This window comes from Phyllostomus hastatus, unplaced genomic scaffold, assembly GCF_019186645.2.
Source record: "Phyllostomus hastatus isolate PE091 unplaced genomic scaffold, TTU_PhHast_1.1 phas_contig_17, whole genome shotgun sequence".
In the NCBI taxonomy this organism is placed as follows: Eukaryota; Metazoa; Chordata; class Mammalia; order Chiroptera; family Phyllostomidae; genus Phyllostomus; species Phyllostomus hastatus.
In genome coordinates this window covers 46,591,982-46,615,978 of record NW_025333664.1, presented here as the reverse complement: position 1 = coordinate 46,615,978, position 23,997 = coordinate 46,591,982, and the positions used below count along the sequence as shown (strand labels likewise).

At 41.4% G+C, this 23,997-nt stretch overlaps 1 protein-coding gene across 1 annotated transcript in view; it reads left to right on the top strand.

Annotated features, from left to right (window-relative positions):
* The first annotated feature begins 22,541 nt into the window (after positions 1-22,541).
* ACSS1 (acyl-CoA synthetase short chain family member 1) overlaps positions 22,542-23,997 on the top strand; it is a 60,425-nt gene continuing 58,969 nt past the window's right edge. The window contains exon 1 of the mRNA XM_045833697.1: positions 22,542-22,987. Coding sequence (XP_045689653.1) covers positions 22,657-22,987 — 331 coding nt within the window. The 5' untranslated portion in view covers positions 22,542-22,656. The remainder of the gene's footprint in view (positions 22,988-23,997) is intronic.

Sequence of the window (23,997 nt, the reverse complement as noted above, 5' to 3'; positions counted from 1 at the left end):
TTATTACAGTGCCAGCCTGGAGAGCTCACAGTTTGGACTCCAACTTCTGATGAGGCTGCCCTGCCATACTTGGGTACTACAAAGGGGTCTGATGGCTACACACAGCAGTGACTTTAAGGGGTCTATTTTTTTTCCTGGGGAGGATTTTTGTGGAGATCCAGACAGGGACTAAACTGTATGGCTGTGGAATGAGGGCTGAATTATTCACCTAAAGTGTGTAAATAGATTCCTCATCCCCCTGAGTCCAGTAACATAGAGAAATCAGTGCTGCATGGAGCTGGAAACTTTAGCTCCTCTTTGCTTGGTTCATTGGCACAGGGGAACCAGAAAGCCATGTAGAGCTGGGGTTTTCAGACTGTTTCTCAGAAAGGCTTCTGTCCAGGTGCCAGATGTGTGAGTGCAGGTTCTGTGACTACATTGTGGGAAGGTAAATTCAATATCCCCTGCAAGTATTACTATCACTATCTCAGAAAAAAGAAGTGCTAGACTCCTTCCTAAAGGCTTCTGGACACCACTTCAGTGAGAGACTGGGTCAGCCCTGCCAAGTCCCCGAAACCCCCACAGAGTGCAATGTGTGGGGTGAAGGGAAAGCAGCTCAGAGCAGGAACATTCAAAGTGTGAGACCACAGGAGGCTACTGTCTGGGACTGAGACATAGTGTTTGGCCTTTTCCTGTGGGATGGGCCATAATCACCATAAATGGAAGATTGTTTGATCAATCCTTCTGAGCATAGGGTAGCTGAGTATTCATATGCAGAGGGAATGACTGGCTCCACTCAAAATGAACCTGCAGTAAGCTCTCCTTAGGAGTAACTAGAATTGGAGACTCTGACAGAGACTTAGTGATTAGGCTTTCAAGCAGGAGCCATTTTCCCCCCATTGAGTTCCAGACAATGTGATTCCCCAGGAAGGGCACCCATTAGCCCTGTCCTCCAATTTTAGTTTTTCTGTCCAGTGAATCTCAACCTGGGGAAGGAACTGAGTACTGCATCTAGCCTGGGCTCATGCTACAGTTTTTCTTCAAAAGGCTCTGAAAAGACTAGGAAACCTCAGGGAAAGAAAAAGTAGTAGACAGGTGGATGCAGACCTCAGAGACCCTTGTTACTTTTGTAGATAGTTTAAGTTGGAGAAAGCCAATCCTTTTACACAGATTGGCCCCTACTATGTACATGCAAGTCCATTAGATACAAACAAAAATGATAAACAGCATGGTAGCCCTAGAGAGGTAGCCTGAGGCCAACTGCATACAACATCTGACAGCAACCTGTACCTGAATCACACTCAAGTAGTCCCAAAATGAATACAACTAGTGGTGGGCTTCAACCACATCAGAGCCCAAACCAACTAGCCACTGAAGCAGCACATACAAGGTTCTAGCACACACCAGTTCTTCTGAGAAGAACTCCACCTTGGGGGCAGCCCAAGACAGTGCTTCATACATGGTAATTGAGTTTGCCATTACAGTCACCCAACCTGAAGGGTTACCTCCATCCTTGAAAGGGACAACAGCATTCAAAACTTAACTACAGCAGGGGGTGCACAGAACCCACAAGAATATTCCTGAAGCACAGAACTCAGGTGATTTGGAAGATTGTGCCACTTAGCCCAATTAGACACATTCATATTAAAATCATCATAACAACTAATGGTGTCATAGCAGACCTACCTAATACAAAGAGACTAAATGAAAAGATAAAGAAAATATCCCAAGTGAAAGGACAAAATAAATTTCCAGGAAAAAAATAAATGAAATAGATAAAATGGAATTAACCAAAATAACAGATGCAAAATTTAAAACAATGATCATAAGGAAGCTCCAGGACCTTAGGAAAAGAATGGATAATCTCAGTGAGAACTTAAACAAAGAGAGAGTAGGCATTAAAAAAGGCATAGAAACCATAAAAAAGAACAAGCCAAAAATAAAGAATATACTATCTGAAATGAAGAAGACACTGGAAGAAATCAACAACAGGTTAAACGAAGCAGAGTATTGAATAAGTGATTTACATGGCAAGATAACAGTAAGTACCCAAGCAGAGCATCTAAGAGAAAAAAGAAATTTGTTTAAATGAGGAAAGTATAGGGGACCCCTGGGACACCACCAAACACAACAACATCTGCATCACAAGGTTACCAAAACAAAAACAAAAAAAAAAAAGAAAAAGAGAAGAAGAAGGAGGAGGAGAGTGAGCAAGATATAGAGAATCTGTTTGAAGAAATAATAGCTGGAACTTCCCCAACCTAGTGAAGGAAAATGTCATCCAAGTTCAGGAAGCACAGAGAGTCCCAAAAGATAAACCCAAAGAGACCTACACCAAGACACATTACAGGAAAATGGTGAAGGTTAAAGATAAAGAGAAAATCTTAAAGGCAGCAAGATAGAGACAGTTACCTATGAGTGAGTTCCTATAAAGCTCTCAGTTGATTTCTTAACAGAAACACTTCAGGACAGAAGGGATTGTCAATGAAGTATTCAAGGTGATAAAAAGCAAGAACCTACAACCAAGATTACTGTGTTCTAAAAGGTTATCATTTAAAATTGAAGGCAAAGTAAAGAATTTCCCAGACCCACCCCCCAAAAACAAAATACTAAGGGAGTTCAATAGCACCAAACCAGTATTGCAATAAATGTTGAAAAAGAAAAAGAAAAAGTAGAGACAGAGGAACAGATGTGTAAAGGAAAAAATGAAAATACATAAGTACTTATTAATAATAACCTTAAATATAAATGGATTAAATTCTCCAAGAAAAAGACATAGGATAAATGAATGGATAAGAAAACAAAACCATATACATGCTATCTATGTGACCAAATTCAGAGTTAAAGATACACACAGACTAAAAGTGTAGGATGGAAAACATATTTTATGCAAATTGAAACAAAAAAGCTGTGGTAGCAATCTGACAAAATAAACTTTAAAACAAAGACCATTACAAGAGACAAGAAGGTTACTTCATAATACTAAAAGGATCAATCCAAAAAGATGATATAGCTCTTGTAAATATATGAGCACCCAATAAAGGAGCACCTAAATGTTTTTTTAAAAAATCATGGTACAATTTAAAGGAGAGAATGACAGCAATGTAGTCATAGTAGGCAATTTTTTAACAACCCAGTGTGATCAATGGACAAATCATCCAGGCAAAAATAAAAAACAAAACAGCTACCTTGAAAGACACACTAGATTGGATAGATTTCATTGGTGTTTACAGAACATTTTACCCCAAAGCAGCAGTATAGACATTGTTCTTAAGTGAACATGGAACATTCTCAAAGAAAGACCACATGTTAGGACAAAAAACAAGTTTTAATAAAGTCAAGAAGATTGTAAGGAGAAGGAAAAGAGTGAGAGACAGAGAGAGAAACAAATTACAAAGTGAAAAATAAAAATTAATAAGAACCTATTAATAATAACCTTAAATGGAAATAGATTAAATGTTCCAACGAAAATATAGGGTAACTCAATCAATAAGAAAACATGACCCACACATATGTTACCTACAGGAGACCCACCTCAGAACAAAAGACCTATACAGACTGAAAAGGAAGGGTTAGAAAAAAATATTCCAAACAAATAGACAGGAAAAAAGAGCAGGGTAGCAATATTTATATCAGGCAAAACAGATTTCAAAACAAAGGCCATGGAAAGAGAGAGAAGGACACTTGATAATACTTAAGGGAAGCAGCCATCTAGAAGATATAACTATTGTAAATATATATGCATCCAATATAAAGGAGCACCCAAATACATAAGGAAAATCTTGAAGGACTTCAAGAAAGATATTGACAGCAACACAATTATAGTAGGTGATTTTAACACCCCACTGTCAACAATGGCCAGATCTTCCAAAGAATCATGAGGATATTATGGCACTGAACAACACACTAGATCAAATGGACTTAACTGATATTTACAGAAACTTTCACCACAAAGAAGGAAAGTATTCAGTCTTTTCAAATCCACATGAAACATTTTCAGATAGATGACATGATAGGATGCCAAACAAGCCTCAACAAATTCAAGAAAATGGAATCATATCAAGCATTTTTTGGACCAGAAGGGCTTGAAACTACCAACCAACCTCAAGTAAAAAAATTAAAAACAATCAAATCCATGGACACTGAATAACATGTTATTAAACAATGAATGGGTAAATAATGAGATCAAGGGAGAAATCAAAAGCTTCTGCAAACAAATGAAAATGAACATATAACAGTCCTGAACTTATGGGAAACAGCAATGGCAGTCCTGAGAGAGAAGTTCATAGCAATATAGGCCTACCTAAAAAAGACAGTAAAATTTCAAATAAGCGAACTAACCTTATGTCTACAAGAACTACAGGAACAGCAACAAACAAAACCCAGAGCAAGTAGAAGGAAGGCAATAATCAACATCAGAGCAGAATTAAGTGACATAAACATTAAAAGAACAATTCAACTATCAATAAATCCAGGAGCTGGTTCTTTGAAAAATTAAACAAAATCGACAAGCTGTTAATGAGACTCATTAAGAAAAAAAGAGAGGACCCAAATAAATAAAATCAGAAATGGAAGAGGAGAAATTATAACCAATACCAGTGAAATACAAATGATTGTAAGAAAATTACTACGAACAACAATATGCCAAGAAATTTGAGAACCTGAGTGATATGCACATATTTCTAAAAATATAATCCTTCAAAATTTAGTCAAGAAGAAGCAGAATGCCTGCACAGACCAATAACTGTTAGTGATATTGAAGCAGGAATAAAAAAAACACCCATCACACAAAAGTGTGGGACCAGACAGCTTCACAGGAAAATTTTACCAAACATTTATAGAAGAGCTAACTCCAATACTTCTCAAATTATTGCTAAAAAAAAACAAGAAGAGGGAAGACACCCAAACTCTTTTAATGAGGTTAGCATAATCCTAATTCCAAAACCAAATAAAGACACAACAAGTGGCTATCATAAATCAACAAACAACAAGTGCTGGTGAGGTTGTGGAGAAAAGGTAAGCCTTGTAAACTCTTGTTTGGAATGCAGACTGGTGCAGACACTGTGGAAAACACTGTGGAATTTCCTCAGAAAACTAAAAATAGAACTGCCTTTTCACCTGGCAATTCCACTGCTGGGATTATACCCTAAGAACCCTGAAACACCAATTCAAAAGAACCTATGCACCCCAGTGTTCATAGTAGCACAATTTACCATAGCCAAGTGCTGGAAGCAACCTAAGTGACCATCAGTAAATGAATGGATAAAAAAACTGTGCTACAATTACACAATGGAATACTGCACAGCAGAAAGAAAGAAGGAGCTCCTACCCTTTGCAACAGCATGGATGGAACTGGAGAGCATTATGCTAAGTGAAATAAGCCAGGTGGTGAGGCACAAAAACCATATGATCTCACCTTTAGGTGGAACCTAATCAACAAAACAAACAAGCAAGCAAAATATAACTAGAGGCACTGAAATTAAGAACAAACTGACAATAACCAAAGGGGAGGTAGGAGGGGATAATGTGGGTAAAGAAGGGAAGAGTTTTCAGAAACAACTATAGAAGACAGATGGACAAAACCAGGGGGTGGGATGGAATCAGGAAAGGGAGGTGAGGATTGCTGGGGTGGAGGGGGGAGTGGTAGAGGGAAAATACAGATAACTGTACTTGAACAAATAAAATAAAATAAAATAAAATAAAATAAAATAAAATAAAATAAAATAAAATAATAAAATAAAATAATTAAGGAAATGGTTATAAGAGTGCTCAAGGAACTCAGTGAGAAGTATAAGGAACTGAGTGGGAACTACAACCACATGAAAAAGAAAATAGAAACTGTAAACGACAACCTGGAAGAAGTGAAGAATACAGTGTCTGAAATAAAAAATACACTAGAAGCAATTAAGTGCAGGCTGGATGAAGTAGAGGACCAAATTAGTGAGCTGAAAGACAAGGTAGAAATAATACGCAGGTAAAGCAACAGCATGAAAAAGTCTCAAAAAGCATGAGGATAGCTTAAGGGAACTTCAGAACAACATGAATTGTAACAACATTTACATCATAGGAATACCAGAAGGAGAAGAAAAAGAGCAAGGGATAGAAAACCTGTTCGAAACAATGACAGAAAACTTCCCTAATCTGAGGAGGGGAACAGCCATGCAAGTTGAGAGGGTTTCAATCAAGATAAACTCAAAGAGGCCTACTCCAAGGCACATCATAATTTGACATAATTAAAATGCTAATACTAAAGACAAAGAGAGAATCTTAAAGGCAGAAAGGAAGAAACAGATAGTAACTTACAAGGGAACTCTAATAAGGCTAGCAGCTGATTTCTCAACAGAAACACTACAAGACAAAAATGAATGGCAAGAAATAGTCCAAGTAATAAAAAGCAAAGGCCTGCAACCAAGACTACTCTACCCAGCAAGGCTGCCATTTAAAATGGAAGGTAAATTAAAGAGTTTCCCAGACAAAAGAAGTTTAAAAGAATACACCTCCACCATACCAGCACTGCAAGACATGCTAAAGGACTGCATGAAGATGCAGTTATAGATGAAGGTGTAGAGTGAAAGTGAGAGGAACACAGGTACAAAAGGCAAAAAATGGCAATGAATAACTACCTTTCAGAAGTAACATTAAATGTAAATGGATTAAATGCCCCAATTAGAAGACATAGGGTAGCTGAATAGATAAGAAAACATAACCCACATACATGCTGTCTACAAGAGACCTACCTCAGAACAAAAGACCTAAACAGGTTGGAAGTGAAAGACTGGAAAAAAATTCTACAAGCAAATGGACAGGAAAAATTACAAGGGTAGCAATGCTTATATCAGACAAAATAGATTTCAAATAAAAAACCATTAAAAAGAAGAAGAAGGTCATTTCATAATTCTAAAGAGAAAAATATATCAGTAAGCTATAAACATTGTAAACATATATGCACCCAACACTGGAACACCCATATATAAGGGAAAGCTTGGAGGACTTCAAGAAAGATGTAAACAGCAACACTCTTATAGTAGAAGATTTTAACATCCCACTGTCAACAATGGACAGATCTTTGAAACAAAGAATCAACAAGGACATTGTGGAACTGAATGACATGCTAGATCAAATGGACTTAACTGATATATACAAAACTATTCACCCTGAAGAGGCAAAATATATATTCCTTTCAAATGCACATGGAACATTTTCAAAAGTAGACCACATGATATAGGACACAAAAGAAGCCTCAACAAATCCAAGAAAATTGAAATCATGTAAGCATTTTCTTGGACCACAAGGGCTTGAAACTAGAAACCAACCACAAGGAAAAAGTTCAAAAACAGTCAAATCCATGGGGACTGAATAACATGTTATTAAACAATGAATTGGTAAACAATGAGATTTAATAAGAAATAAAAAAGTTTCTGGAAACAAATGAAAATGAACATAAAACAGTCCAAAACTTATGGGGCACAGAGAATAAAGTCCTGAGAGTCAAGTTCATAGCAATACAGACCTACCTAAAAAAAAAAAGAAAAATTTCAAATAAATGACCTAATTGCACATCTACAGAAACTGGAGAAATAACAACAAACTAAATCCAGAGCAAGTAGAAGGAAGGAAATAATCAAGGTCAGAATAGAATTAAATAACATAAAGACTAAAAGAATAATTCAAAGGATCAATAAATCCAGGAGCTTGTTCTTTGAAAATATAAACAAAGTTGACAAGCCTTTAACCAGGTTCATCATGAAAAAGAGGGGGAGGAACCAAGTAAATAAAATAAGAAACAGATTTCCAGCCAAGATGAAGGCATAGGTAGACACACTGTGCCTTTTCACACAACCAAAAGAAGGACAACAAATTTAAAAACAAAAATAACCAGAGCTGAGAGAAAAATCAAACTGTATGGAAGTCTGTCAACCAAGGAGTTAAAGAAGAAATATTCATCCAGACCAGTAGGAGGGGTAGAGATGGGCAACCAGGCAGAGAGAGCTCTCAGCAAGGAAGTGGCCAGAGAACTCGGGCAGGCAGTGGATTGCGGACTGGGTGGTACCACATTCGCGTGCAGATAAACCAGGAGGAACAACTGGGGAGCAAGACAGACCAAGTAACCCAGGGTTCCAGTAAAGGGAAATAAAGATTCAAAGCCTCTGACTGAAACCTGTGGGGCATGAGGTGGCAGCGGGAGAAACTCCCAACCTCACAGAAGAGTTTGTTGGAGATACCCACAGGGTCCTAAAATGTAGACAAACCCACCAACTGGGGGAATCAGCACCAGAAGAGCCAAATTTGCTTGTGGGTAGCTGGGGAAGTGACTGAAAACTGGCAGAGAGCAGAGTAAGTGGCACTCTTCCCTCTGGGACCCCTGCCCTACATACAGCATCACAACACTACAAAGTGCATTGCCCCACCCTGGTGAACACCTACAGCTCCTCCCCTTCCTACATAACAGGCACACTGAGACAAAAAAAGAAAGAAAGAAAGAAAAGGCCCAATGAAAGAACAATTCAAAGCTCCAGAAAAAATACAACTAAGTGATGAAGAAATAGCCAACCTATTAGATACATAGTTCAAAACACTGGTTATCAGGATGCTCCAAGAACTCACTGGTACTTCAACAGCATAAAAACAAACAAACAAACAAACAAACAAACAGACAGCAATAAATGTTGCATTATGTGAAACAAAGAAAAATCTACAGGGAACTAAGAGTGATGGGAAGGAAACCAGGACTCAAGTCAATGGTTTGGACCAGAAGGAAGAAAGAAACACTCAACCAGAAGAGAATGAAGAAACAAGAATTAAAAAAAAAAATGGAAAGAGGCTTAGGAACCTCCAGGACATCTTTAAATGTTAAGATTTAGGATTTGAATCCATCTTTAAGATTTGAATTATAGGAGTCTCAGAAGGAGAAGAGGAAGAGCAACAAATTGAAAACTTATTTGAATAAATCTGGCAAACAAATAGACTTTCAGGAAGTCCAGGAAGTTCAGAGAGTTCCAAAGAAGTTGGACCCAAGGAGGAACACACCAAGGCACATCATAATTACATTATCCAAGATTAAAGATAAGGAGAGAATCCTAAAAGCAGCAAGAGAAAAGGAGACAGTTACCTACAAAGGAGTTCCCATTAAAACTGTCAGCTGGTTTCTCAAAAGAGACCTTACAAGCAAGAAGGGGCTGGAAAGAAGTATTTCAAGTCATGAAAGACAAGGACCCACATCCAAGATTACTCTATCCAGCAAAGCTATCATTTATAATAGAAGGACAGATAAAGTGCTTCCCAGATAAGGTCAAGTTAAAGGAGTTCATCATCACCCAACACTTATTATATGAAATGTTAAAGGGACTTATCTAAGAAAAAGAAGATAAAACATATGAACAGTAAAATGACAATGGACTCACAACTATCAACACTGAACCTAAAACAAAAGAAAGAAAGAAATGAAAGAAAGAAAGAAAGAGAAAGAAAGAAAGAAAGAAAGAAAGAAAGAAAGAAAGAAAGAAAGAAAGAAAGAAAGAAAGAAAGAAAGAAAGAAAAAGAATTAGGAAGAAAGAACAACCAAACTAAGCAAACAACTATGGCAGGAACAGAACCACAGAAATGGAGATCACATGGAGGGTTATCAACAGGCGAGTAGGAGGGGGAGAGAGGGGGAAAAGGTACAGAGAATAAGTAGCATAAATGGTAGGTAGAAAATAGTCAGGGAGAGGTTAAGAATAGTATAGGAAATATAGAAGCCAAAGAACATATGTGTATGACCCATGGACATGAACTAAAGGGGGAATGCCAGTTGGAGGGGGTTGTAGGGCAGAGGGGAGTAAAGAGGGAGAAATGGGACAACTGTAAATAGCATAATCGATAAAATATACTTTAAAAATCAGAAACAAAAGAGCCAATACTTCAGAAATACAAATACAAAGGATGATAAGAAATTAATATGAAAAAATATATGCCAAGAAATTTGAAAACCTGGGTAAAATGGGAAAACTTCTAGAAATATATTATCCTTCAAAACTGAGTCAAGAAACAGAGTTCTGACCAAGACGGAGGTGCTGGTAGAAACGCTTCGCCACCTCGCATAACCAAAAGCAGGATAACAACCAATTTAAAAACAATAAACATCCAGAAATGCCAGAAAATACAACTTCATGGACTTTCATCAAATAAGGAGTTAAAGAAACACTCACCCAGACCATAGAAGGGGAAGAAATGGGAATTGGGCAGCTGAGTGAAGAGCATGCACAGCAAGGCAGTGGACCACACTGTGAAGCAGGGCTGGCTGAGAGGACTCATGGCAAGGCAGCAGACTGCGTGGGTGAGGTAGGGATGGCTGAATGAGAAACTAAAGCCTCAAGGTAGCTGTAATCTACTGTGGAGGTTGCCACAGTGGGAGAAACTTCCAGTCTCACACAAGGAAGTTCCTTGGAAAGTGGGGCTACAGCAGAATGAGCAAGCAGCATTATTACCTCTCTGACCCCTCCCCAACAGAGATTGGCACAATGCAGCAAAGAGGGTTGCCTTGCCCTGGTCAATACCTAAGGCCCCAGCTGCTTACAACATAACAGGTGGGCTGAGACAAAGAAATGTGGCCCAAATGAAAGAACAGATCAAAACTCTAGGAGATAGCCAACCTATCTGATGGAGAGTTCAAAACCCTGGTAACTGAGATGCTCACAGAAGTGATTGAGCTAGGTCACAAAAAGAAGGAAAAAATGAAGGCTACCCAAAGTGAAATGAAATAAAATATACAGGAAACCAACAGTGAAGGGAAGGAAAACAAGACTCAAATTGACGATTTGTAACAAAAGGAAGAAATAAACATCCAACCAGAACAGAATGAAGAAACAAGAATTCAAAAAAATGAGAAGAGGCTTAGGAACTTCTAGGAAAGCTTTAATGACTCTAACATCAGAATCATAGGGGTGCCAGGAGGAGAAGAGCAAGAGCAAGAAAACAAAAGCTTATTTGAACAAATAATGAAGGAAAAATAACCCAATCTAGTGAAGGAAACTGACTTTCAAGAAGTCCAAGAACCCCAGAGAATCCCAAAGCAATTGGACCCAAGGAGGAACACATCAAGACACATCATAATTTCATTACCGAAGATTAAAGATAAAGAGAGAATCTTAAGAGCAGCAAGAGAAAAGAGGAGAGTTATCTCAAAGAAGTACCCATAAGACTATCAGCTGATTTCTCAAAAGAAACCTTACAGGAAAGAAGAGACTGGAAAAAAGTATTTGAAGTCATGAAAGGCAAGGACATACATCTAAGATTACTCTATCCAGCATTATTTAGAATAGAAGGGCAGATAAAGTGCTTCCCAGATAAGGTCAAGTTAAAGGAATTCATCATCAACAAGCCTTTATTATATGAAATATTAGAGGCACTTATCTAAAAAAATAGAAGATAATCGACATGAACAGTAAAATGACAACAAACTCACAACTATCAATAACTGAACCTAAAAACAAAAACTAAAACTAAGCAAACAACTAGAACAGGAACAGAACCAGAGAAATGGAGATCACATGGACAGTTTTCAGTGGGGGAGGTGGAGGGGAAGAATGGGAGGAAAGGTACAGGGAATAATAAGCATAATTGAAAGGCATAAAATAGATGGAATGAGGTTGAGAATGGTATAGAAAACAGAGATGTCAAAGAACTTATATGTACAACCCATGGACATGAACTAAGGTGCGGGTAACGCTGGAAAGATGGGGGTGCAGGGTGGAGGGGGATAAAGGGGAGAAAAAATTGGGAAAACTGTAATAGCATAATCAATAAAATGTACTTTTTAAAAAAGCAGCAGCAGAAACCCTGAATAAACCAGTATCAGCTAGTGAAATTGAAACAGTAATCAGAAAACTCTGGGCACACAAAAGCTGTGGACCACAGATTTCACAGGAAAAATTTACAAAACATTTAAGAAACAGCTAACCTTTCTTTCTCAAATTATTCCAAAACATCCATGAAGAGGGAGGAGTCCCAAACTCTTTGGATGAGGCCAGCATCATCCTAATCTCAAAACCAGTTGACACAACAAAGAAAGGAAATTAGAGGCCAATATTGTTCATGAATATAGACGCTAAAATCCTCAACAAAACATTGGCAAGCCGCATCCAGCAGTACATTGAAAATATTATCCACCATGATCAAGTGGAATTCATTCCAAGGATGTAAGGATAGTACAACATACACAAATCAATAAATGTTATAAACCACATAAACAACACAAAAGACAAAAACCACATGATCACATCAATAGATGCAGAAGCAGCATTTGATAAGGTACAACACCCATTTATGATAAAAAACACTTCTCAGTGTGGGAGTAGAGGGATCATACCTCAACATAATAAAGGCTATGTATGGGAAACCTACAGCCAACATCATACTCAATGTCCATACTGTCAGTTTGTTCTTAATTTCAATGTCTCTGGTCATATTTTGCTTGTTATTTGTTTTGTTGATTAGCTTCCACTTAAAGGTGAGATCATAGGGTATTTGTCTTTCATCACAGGACTTATTTCACTTAGCATAATGCTCTCTAGTTCCATTCATGCTGTCACAAAGGGTAAGAGCTCCTTCTTTCTTTTTGCTGAGTAGTGTTCCATCGTGTAAATGTACCATTGTTTTTTGATCCATTCATTTACTGATGGCCACTTAGGTTGCTTCCAGCACTTGGCTATGGTAAATTGTGCTGCTATCAACATTGGGGTGCATAGGTTATTTTGAATTGGTGTTTCAGGATTCTTAGTAGAGTGGACAGTGGAGACCACATAATATTTTGTTTTCTATCACATCTTTACATTCAATCAGTCAATAAATATTGATTGAGCACTCAATCAAAATACATCATCTTGGATCCCCACCTGGTCTATCTGGGGTGCCTGTTTAATTTCTCCTTGAAATCCACAGGGTCTGGCCTCAAAGATAGCAATGTCCCTCCAGGCAGCCCCTTCCCTGTTATGGTCTTTGTCTCAAAGTCATTCCCATATCTTAAACCCTCCCTTTTTGTTTGAAAAGCTTAGAGGCTGGGGCCATAGGCAGCAATAGCAACCGTGAGAGCAGGAAAAAGGGGCCCCATAGCTCAGACCTTCCCAAAGGCTGCTTCCTGGGTCCCCTCCCTCCCTTCATAGCCTTTTATGAAGGAACCAAGCAACCAGAGTGATGACTGCCCAGCAAGTATCTGAGCAAGGATATCTGCAGCACTGAGACATTGAAGGGGTCAGGCCAGGCACTGGGACCATGGGCTCAGAGAAAGTGGACTGTACAGAGTTCTGCCAGATGATGAACCTGTAGGATGAACCACAAGGACAAGTGTCCACTGAGCCTTTCTGGCATGTGTGACAAATCCATGTGCTGTTCAATATGACTTGAATGTTTGGCTTGTAAGTCTGCTTCTTCAAGTAGTGTTGAACTTGGCCATTCCATCCTATTTGCCCTGTGATGTATAAACATCTTCCTCCTCTCACCTCTCCACTGTGAATCCTCACTCAAACTCAAATTAAAGGAAACTCCAGGAGGTATTTGAAAGCCCCTTTTCTAGCTTCCCACCACTTTGTTTGTTTGTTTGTTTGTTTAATGCAAGCCAAAATGCAAACCTTCTAAGTCAGACCTGGATGCCATTCTTGGAAGCTACTGGACCAAAAATTCATCAAATCATTAAGTGAATTGAATTCAAAGATGGAGTCTGTTCTAGTTGGCCATCTTTAAAAGAAAACCACAAAGGGTATTCCTGACTGCTTCACTAGAGTCATGTGATTCATCTGGAGCAGTGGCTGGTCCAGAGACTGCACCCTTCAAGGTGGGGTGGGGCAGTCTACTGAACTGGAAATTAAGTCAAGGAATGGGGAAGGGGTTTGGGTTTGAACTCTCCAAAGCTGAAACAAAACACCCCTATACACATTCACAGAGTCCCTACACTGGCATTAGCTGAAACTTATGGAAACAGAAGAAACTTGGATACTAAGGCTAACAAACCCTTATTGGGATGAATGCAACACTTGGAATTTTAGAGCTAAAGGATTCAGAATTTGGATCACATTTTTTTTATTATGTAGATGAGAAAATTGAGAATTAAGATATTTGGAGACTGGCCCTATGGCAGGCTGGGTCAGAACCCAGAACCTAGTCCAGGTCACCTGGCTCCCTGTCCAGCACTCTGTCCACTCATCTTCCTCAGGCTATTAAGACAGGGTTTTATCCATGTATGAGGGTAGCCACTTATAGCTTGGCCTTGGAGTGACTTGTGTGTGTCTGTGTGATCACCATTAACAATGTTGGCCTGGCCTTGAGTGAAAGCAGGAGCTGGAGATGCTGTTGCCCCAGCAAGAGGGTCCACTCAGGAGATCAAGGAGGGGGGTATGGCATTGGGGTCCTGACTCCCCTTTTCCCTGTACACCTGGGAGTTAGGGGACTGGTTCTTCCAGAGGTCAATGATTAGCAGTCACAGGAGATGCAGTGGTCTTCTCTAATGGTTCTCTCAACCACTGTGGGCCAAGGGTGTCTCATAGAGGCCACAAGCAAATACAAAAGTGGAAGTCTTTTCAGTGAGTTCCTGAATGAATGACATCCAACCTAACCTTTCATACTCATGGAGGGTTAGAGCAAGTTAAGAGTTTACAGGATTTGATTTGAGAAAATTTAGCATGTTGCTAGAACTGATAGAGAACAAGCCTCACTATCAGGTCTGGCTATTCCACATGCAGCTATGCCTTCAGATGGGGGACTCCCAGTTCCAGGAGGACACCCAGCTGCCAGCCTAGTGCCACCTTAAGTTGCTCCTGGTTTTCACCTCCTGTCTTTCTGCTCTTTGATGAACACGCTTATCCTGGAATTGCTGTGTGTTGTTGAAATCTGATGTGGTTTTACAAGACACAACGGTTTTGCAGCAGCCGTATGGGAGTCCTGGAGCCCCCACCACTGAAGCAGATTACATAGACTCCCCTTCATGTCATTGCTACCACTGAGTTCATGGGAACATCAGAAAATGGCAACTGGAAGAGGTGAGCCCTTCAATCTCATGAAGCTACTCCCAGGCTCCTAAACAACTGGGTCCTCTCCTCCAAACCTCTTCAGTGTTCCAATTATGGATTTTTTGTTTTTGTTTTGCTTTGCATTTCAGCTATTTGGGCTGGTGTCTGTCTCTCTATTCCTCCCCACACTCCTCCCCCAGTCATAACCTTGACTTCAGGGACTGTGTTGGGTTCATTCTTGTTGAGCTGACAGCCCCCCCCCCCCCCGGGCTGTGCACACAGAAGGTTCTACACAGATATCCTTTTTGTGTAATTGAAAAGAAGAAATGGGGAAATGAAGAGAAAAGAAAAGTAATAATGTAGGGGAGAGGAAGGAGAGAGCTTTACAGGTTCTTTGAAGGCACCTGGCTATGGTGAATGGATTTGGTGACTCCATGTTAGTGTTACTGCATAGGGCCATACCTGGAGCAGGTCTGCCTCAGGTGGGCATGGAGTGTGTGTGTTCTTGACTTAATGTGGGAAGGATTTCACAACACAAGTCCAGGTGATTTTGAGAATATGTTTATTAAAGCTGGGGAGGGTGAAACAAAGACAGGGCTTAGGGTAGAAGAAGCAAAGGAGACAGCCTAGACTGTGCTCTGCTTTAGCTCCTTAGAAACATTATAGGAAAGAAGTGAGCCAAAGTGGGGAGGCTATTAGCTCACTGGGAAGTCAGAGGAAAAGGGGGCCTTGGAGACAAGATTGAGGGTAAGCCCAGGACAAGTTGCTAATGCCCATTGCTCTCCTGGTTGCCAAGGGTCTCATGAGGACCTTTAGAGCTTATGAGGAAGTACAAAGTTCATGCCCAAGAAGAGACATGGGCATGCTCTGGAGGAAGCCCATCCCCAGTCTTTGTCATGAGGGATTTTATCTCTTTTCTGTGGGTGAGAATCTCAGAGGAGGGTTTCAATAGAATATTCATTCGCTTTCCAGGTGTGTTTTTAATATTCTGATGCATCAAAATGAACATAGAGAGGAATTTTGGATTATTCTTTGGTCTGCTTTATTGTTTTATTTTTAATCTTGAGTCTGTCTGAGTTTTAATTGAGATTTTGTTATTTGTTCCCTGATCTTATCTGTCCTTGGGTTTAGCTGACACAAATAGTATTAATTGGGTCTCTGTTCTCTATTTCCAGACCAGAGTGATTTAACCTATGTATTCTCTAGTGAGGGAAGAAAGGTATAAACCATTTTCTCTCAAATGTCCTTGTTAGGGAGGAGAAGGTGTTGCAATTCATGAGCTGGTTGTAAGTTCAAATTGTTTGGCCTTATTTAATTTTCTTGTCTTAGTTTCCATATTTCACTTGCCCAGGAATTTTCCTAGCTTTTTCCTATCCTTCCACACTAGGTCTTTAAAAAAAAACAAAAAACGAACAACCTTTTTTAAATTAATAGTCGAATACAGCTATCTCCATTTTCCCACCACCACTTTTCCCCATCCTACCCACCCCGACTCCCACCCTCAATCCTACCCTGCTCTGGCTTTCTCCATAGGTCCTTTATACATATTCTTTGAAGATCCTTTCCTTCTGTCCCTAGTTTTCCCCCTCTGTATCCCCTCTGGTTGCTGTGAGTTTAATTTTAATTTCAATGTCTCTGGTTATATTTTGCATACTTGTTTGTTTTGTTGATTAGGGTCCACTTAAAGGTGAAATCATATGTTATTTGTCCCTCACTGCCTGGCTTATTTCACTTAGCATAATGCTCTCCAGTTTCATCCATGTTGTTGCAAAGGGTAGGAGCTCCTTCTTTCTCTCTGTTGCATAGTATTCCATTGTGTAAATGTAACGTAGTTTTTTGATCCACTCATTTCTTAGACTGCTTCCAGCACTTGGCTATTGTAAATTGTGCTGCTATGAACATTGGAATGCATAGGTTCTTTAGAATTGGTGTTTCAGAGTTCTTAGGATATAATCCCAGTAGTGGAATTGCCAGGTCAAAAGGCAGTTCCATCTTCAGTTTTCTGAGGAAATTCTATAGTGTTTTCCACAGTGGCTGTACCAGTTTGCATTCCCACCAACAGTGCACTAGGGTTCCCTTTTCTCCACAACCTCACCAGCACTTGTTGTTTGTTGATTTGTTTATGATGGCCATTCTGACCAGTAGGAAGTGGTATCTCATTGTGGTTTTAATTTGCATCTCTCTCATGGCTAGCAATACTGAGCATCTTTTCATATGTCTCTGGACCCTCTGTATGTCCTCCTTGGAAAAGTGTCTGTTCAGGTCCTTTGCCCATTTTTTAATTGGATTGTTTGTCTTCCTGGAGTGGAGGCATGTGTGTTCTTTGTATATTTTAGGGACCAAATAGTTTGATGTCAGGTATTGTGATCCCTCCTACTTTCTCAAAATTGCTGAGGCTATTTGGAATCCATTTTAGTTCCATATACACTTTTGAAATGTTTGCTGTATATCTGTGAAATATATCATTGGTATTTTAATAGGATATCATTTGTCAGAGATATCATTGGCAAATATATTTTCCCATACGGTTGGTTCCCTTTTCATTTTGCTAATGTTTTCTTTAGCTGTGCAGAAGCTTTTTATTTTGATGAGATCCCATTTGTTTTCTCTTTCCTTTATATCCCTTGCTCTAGGGGACATATCAGTGAAAATATTGCTGCATGGAATATCTGAGGTTTTCCTAACTATGTTCTCCTCTAGGATTTTTATGGTGTCCTGACTTATAATTAAGTCTTTTATCCATCTGGAGCCTATTTTTGTGTATGGTGTGAGTTGGTGGTCCAGTTTCATTTTATTTGCATATAACTGTCGAGCTCTCCCAACACTATTTGTTGAAGATGTTATTTTTACTTCATTTTATGCTTCTTCCCCCTTTGTCAAATATTAATTGACCATAGAGACCTGGGTTTATTTATGGGCTCTCTATTCTGTTCCATTTATCTATGTGTCTGTTCTTATGCCAGTACCAGACTGTTTTGATTACCATGGCCTTGGAATACCTGACATAGTTTGATGTCAGGTATTGTGATCCCTCCTACTGTGTTCTTTTTAAAAATTGCTGAGGTTATTTGGGATCCTTTATAGTTCCATATATACTTCTGAAATGTTTGCTCTATATCTGTGAAATATATCATTGGTATTTTAATAGGATTGCACTGAATCTATAAATTGCTTCAGGTAATATGGACATTTTGATGATGTTAATTCTTCTGATCCATGAACACAGTATATGTTTGCATTTGTTTTTGTCTTCCTTAATTTCTTTTTTTAGTGTTGTGTAGTTTTTTGAGGACAGGTCTTTTACTTCCTTGGTTAGGTTTATTTCTATGTGCTTTATTTTTTTTTGTTGCTATAGCAAGTGGGATTTTTTCCCCCTGATTTCTGTTTCTGATATTTCATTGTTGGTGTACCAAAATGCCTGTGATTCTCAATATTGACTTTGTATCCCATTATATTGACAAATTCACTTATTAGGTTGGGCAGTTTTTTGGTAGAGTCTATAGGGTTTTCTGTGTATGTACACTATCATGTCATCTGGAAACAATGATAGTTTTATGTCCTCCTTTCCAATTTGGATGCCCTTTTATTTCTTCTTCTTGTGTGATTGCTATGGCTAGAACTTCCAAAACTATGTTGAATAGAAGTGGTGAAAGCAGACACCCTTGTCTTGTTCCTGATTTTTGTGGGAAAGCTTTTAGGTTTTGTCCATTGAGTATGATGTTGGCTGTAGGTTTTTCATATATGGCCTTTATTATGTTGGCGTATGACCCCTGTACTTCCACTTTGCTGAGTGTTTTTATCATAAATGGCTGTTGTACCTTACCAAATGCTTTTTCCACATCTATTGATATGATCATGTGATTTTTGTCTTTCTTTTCTTTATGTGATATATTACATTTATTGATTTGTGACTATTATACCATCCTTGCATCCCTGGGATGAATCCCATTTGATCAGGGTATATGATCTTTTTGAAATACTGTTGGATGTGGTTTGCCAGTACTTTGTTGAGGATTTTAGCATCTATGCCTTCCACACTAGGTCTTGGTGACTGGTGGCAGGTGATTCTCCCAGGGGATCAATTATCAACACAGACTGTTTCTTAGGGATAACAAACTACTGCAAATCTCTGAGTAATGTCAGTTGTAGAACCTATGAAGACAAATAGCAAAAGGGGTGTTGGTAGGCTGTATCGCTAAAGCTGTTAAAACTATAAGCTTTGAAGGCAGAAAGCTGAAGCTCTACCACTGACTAGCTTTGTGGCCTTGAGTGAACATCTCCCTGTGCTTGTGTTCTCCTATATAAAGTGATGATCAAAGCATCTATCTTTAAGGATTATGAGTGTCAGCAATCATGGCTGTACCATGATTGCTGACACTCATCTTGAACTTAAATAGCAGGCCTGAGATATAAGGGTCCTGCAGGAAACCTCCCCAGTCCTTCCTAATTTCTGTGCCTACCAACTACAGCTTTCAGTACTGGAAGGTTCTTCTCATGTTAAGGTCGAGGGTGTGTTCTGGGGGAGAAAATGTGATGCACGTAGTTTGGATAACCTGCTACCCTCTCAGAATTACCCAGGCACCACAAGACACAGCTGGCTAGGGCAGGGGCTGATTGGCTCCACTTTGTTCTAGTTTAGGGAGATATGCTTCTAAGACATAGGAGGGATGGCCCTTGGCCTCAGAAGACTGTGACATTCAGGAGGAAATTCTTGTAACTTGGGCTGTAGGAAGTGCAATTCTGTACCACCTGATGGGTTTTGAAATGTTTTTGAAATGTTTGTGTATACACAATCATTTCTTCATCCAACCAGAAGGAAACGGGAACTATGTAGTTCTTTATTTTAAAGAAGAGTCAATTCTAGATATAGTTTTTATTGTTCTCTCCATGGGGTCTTCTCCTCTGGAAAGCTATCCCCACTCCCTTACAGCATGGCAGCGAGTTCCAAGACAGCAGGGGCTGCAGCTGTGGCTTCACAAGGCCCAAACCTGGGGTTGTCAGAGGGGCACTGTCACCACATTTTGTTAGAAAAATCCAACAGGCTAGATTCAAAGGGGGATCAGCTCCTCCTCTTGGAGCGCACCTCTCACACATTTACACAAGGGGATGCAATATTGGTGGCCATCTTTGGGACACCCTGCCACAATTATGGCCTTTCTCTATTTACAATTTTGTATATTTCATTTAAAATGAGGACTCTGCCAAGTGGTGATATGATATTGAATAGGAGGAGTAGAAGATGCTGGGTGTTGATGTTGCTACCCCATCAGGCAGGTGTTCTTTAGTAAGTCTACTGATTCATTGGGTCTCAGTCTCCTCATTTGTTCCACTAAGGGTTAATAGTCGGCAACAGTTGATAGCACTAAATAATTTTTAAATTCAGTTAAAAGTGCAGGTCAGGTACTGGGCACAGGTTTAGAGCTAGGTTTTATCACTGGTTCTCCAGCCTTAAAGTCCTCTCCTCTCTGGCAGGAAGCAGGTATTCAACATGGCCTGGGCCTAACTGGCAGCAGAAGCTCCTTGGAGTGGTAGGGACTTTGCCTCTGCAGATCTCACTAAGAGGACAGAATCTTTTTCAAACCCAAAGAACTCAACAAACCAGTTTTCAAAAATCCTCTTTCCTATGTGCTTACCTTCTTTATTATGTACTTATTCTTGGGTGTTGAAATATTTAAGAACCTGGTTGAGGCAAGTTTCTGTGAGTTCCCTTCTGTCCTTTCTGGCTTGACAATATAAACACTGCCTCCACTATTAAGCTCCCTATGTGCTGATTCTAAGTGTGGACCCTGAGAAAGATGACTATTAAGAAAGGCTCCTGGTGGCTAACTGGGTTCAAACAAACACAGAGCCCAGCAGTTATTTCTGTGCAGGGGCATCTCATGCAAATGGCACTTTAGGGAGAAACCTGCACTGAACTGCTTGCCTGCACTGTCTTCCTGCCATCTGAGTCACCCAATATAATATACAAGAGGTTTTTTTAAAATTTTTTTTAAAATATGAGGTTTCTGTTGTTCATATATTTTTAAAGATTTTATTTATTTATTTTTAGAGAGGGAAGGGAGGGAGGATGAGAGAGAGCGAGAGAGCGAGAGAGACATCAATGTGTGGTTGCTGGGGGCCATGGCCTGCAACCCAGGCATGTGCCCTGACTGGGAATTGAACCTGCGATACTTTGGTTCGCAGCCCATGCTCAATCCACTGAGCTATGCCAGCCAGGCAATATACAAGAGTTTTTGGAATCCTATTTCAACCAATAGGACGGAGACTTTTCCTTTCCAACTGGAGCTCCCTATCCAGTTGGAGCTGCGGGTTATATCCCTGGCAGCATCTTCACTGACCAATCACAGAAGCTCCATTCTGACCAATTAGGACAGTGCCTTTTGGGCCAACCAAATTGGGAGGATTTGGAGTCCTCATTTGTATGAGGATGGACCAATCAGGGACCTGATGAGGGGACTTCTATCTATGTAAGTCAGCTTTCCTCTGGGTCTGGGAGTGCAGTTTTGCTTTTCACATCAAGACTTCCTTTTCCTGGAGCTGAAATATGGAAGGTGTCTCTCTGGAGAGTGAGCAGAGCTGTCTAGCTGGAGAGGTGCTACTGTTCCATAGCTGTGTTGTATCACAATTCATCTGTTTGTGTTGAACAGTCTCCTCCAATGCACCTCAGACTGAGGATTCTTATTGGGCTTGATGCTTCAGACACAATCTCATTTATTCTTTACTACAACAGGGAAGGGAGATATTACTTCCATTTTTCTGTAAAAGTAAAATGAGGTATGAAGAAATACAGGAACTTGCCCAATGTCACAAAGCTAGAATATTCAGGGTTTGGTCTTGGGCCACAGAAGCTGGAGCAATTGGTGAAAACTCCCAAAGTTACTCAGTCCCAAACCAGTGTACCTTAGTGGAGCATTTGCTTGTCTGCTACTTTCCCCCTTTCCCATACCTTTCGTCCCTCAGGAGAAGACTCCCTTTGGGCTGAGGTGACAGCTGGGTGATAAAAGCATTGGATCCCAGGTCACCACAGTCTCCTTGCCCTTGGGCCCCAGATCTGCCCATTTAGCCCACAGGGGGCTTACCTGCATATGTGTTTTAGGAGGTACAGACCGGCCTGGCAGATGACGTATTCTCTCTCAAGGACACACAAAGGAATTAATATTTTCACTTTAGCACCAAATGCATACCGAACTAACTTTGGTTCTCGTACCCACCCGTGCGCTTCGCTGCATCATTTGCTTCTGTTCTGAGGAGGGCTCAGAAGACTGAGAGCGCTGAGCCAGACTGCCTCCCGGATGCACAAGTCTCTAATTGTTGGCTGCGTGGCGCAGTTGAAGGAACTTGAAGAAACATGAACTGAAACCAAAACGGCCCCAACGCCCCATAGGGCGATAACACAGATGAGGGGAACCCCACCCACAGCCCGGCCAGGGCCGAGACCCCGCTCTACACGGCTCCCCAACGCCCCTCCCCAAGCTACTTATCCTCCTTCTTTGGGGTCCTCTTCTCTACAGCAGTGAGAGAGGAGGTGAGGACAGGCAAGGCCCCGCAGGCAGCTTCAGGCAGAGAAAGGGCCTGAGGGGTGGGTGGTGGCGGGAGGGCGGAGACAAGGCGGGTCTTCCTAGAGCGACTGCTGCCCCAGCCCCTTCCAACAGGGTTGGCAGTCCGGCTGCAGAGACAGAGGCCTTGGGGCGTCGGGGAGATGGCGGTGCGCAGTCTGGGCTGCAGCGTCAGGCGGCTCCTGGACATCCTGCAAGGGCGTGCGGGACTGCGGGGGTGGCCGCTGCCTGTACTGAACTCGCCGTGCAGGGCCACCTCCCGGCCCCCAGGCAGCACACCGGCCACCGCAGACACCACACACCCTGCCTCCTACCACACGCTGAGAGAGCAGGCGGCCCGGCAGCCTGCAGCCTTTTGGGGGCCGCTGGCGCGAGACTCGCTAGTGTGGGACACCCCCTACCATACAGTCTGGGATTGTGACTTCAGCAGTGGCAAGATCGGCTGGTTCCTGGGAGGCCAGCTAAACGTGTCTGGTGAGTGGGCTACGGGGACCCTGGGTGTCCCCCACTCTTGCGTCCAGAGGTGACTCACAGAACATAGCGGCGCAGCGGTCCCAGGCAGATCACTGGCCAGTGGGCCTTCACCTCCGGGGCCCAGAGGATCCAGCTTTCCTGTCCGCTGCAACTCCGATTGCTGATCCCACTTTCCCCGCTCCAGCCAGCGCCCGCGGAGACCTGGCCCAGCGTCAGCTCGGGTCGCCCAGCTGCTGGCCTTGCCCCAGCTGCCTCCTCCAATGGCGGACTCTCAAGTTTAACCTCGGGGTTCCACCGCCGCGCAGAGCGCAAGCCAGCGGGGAGCAGCAGGAGACACTTGGGCCAGGCTGGGGTGGTGGGTTTCCGGCGCCCAGAACTGGGGACTAACATACTCCTGTCCCCCGGGCTGGAGGCAAAACTGAATAGCATTAGGCTGTTGCTACCTGCTGCCTGCCAAGCGACTGACCTGGGGAGAAATGTAAACAAACCAGGCTGTGGAGTGTGGCTGGGGAGCAGGAAAACCAAGGCCAGCAGCTGGAATCACTTAATCTCCTTGCTCCCAGGCAGCGCCTGAAGGAGGGAAGAAAGGAGTGGAGGGACTCTCTCCCCAACCCCTCTCCCACCCTCTAAAATGACCCAAGGCTTGTTTTAAACTTGGTTCTAATTGAGGTCCTAGAAACCAGCTCCACCAGCCACTCAGTCCTTTGGTATCTGCTGAGATAGAATTTACTACTTTTTTGTTAGGAATTGGGAATTGCATGGTGGCATGAGTAGACTGCCCTGAGGCAGCAAGGAAAGAAGGCCCAGGAACTGGAGGCAGTAACCAGCCAAGCAGAGTAGGTGGAGTGTGGGCAGGCAAGGCAGCCTAAGGAGTAGGGGACTCACAGCCAGGTAACCCACCTGGCTCAGGGGGCTCCATGGTCAGGGAGACTGGGGTATTGAGTCACCTGGGGTTTAAGGGGTGTTTCAGGGAAGAACTTGCAGATTGTAATAGCAGGGTCAGGCCCTGG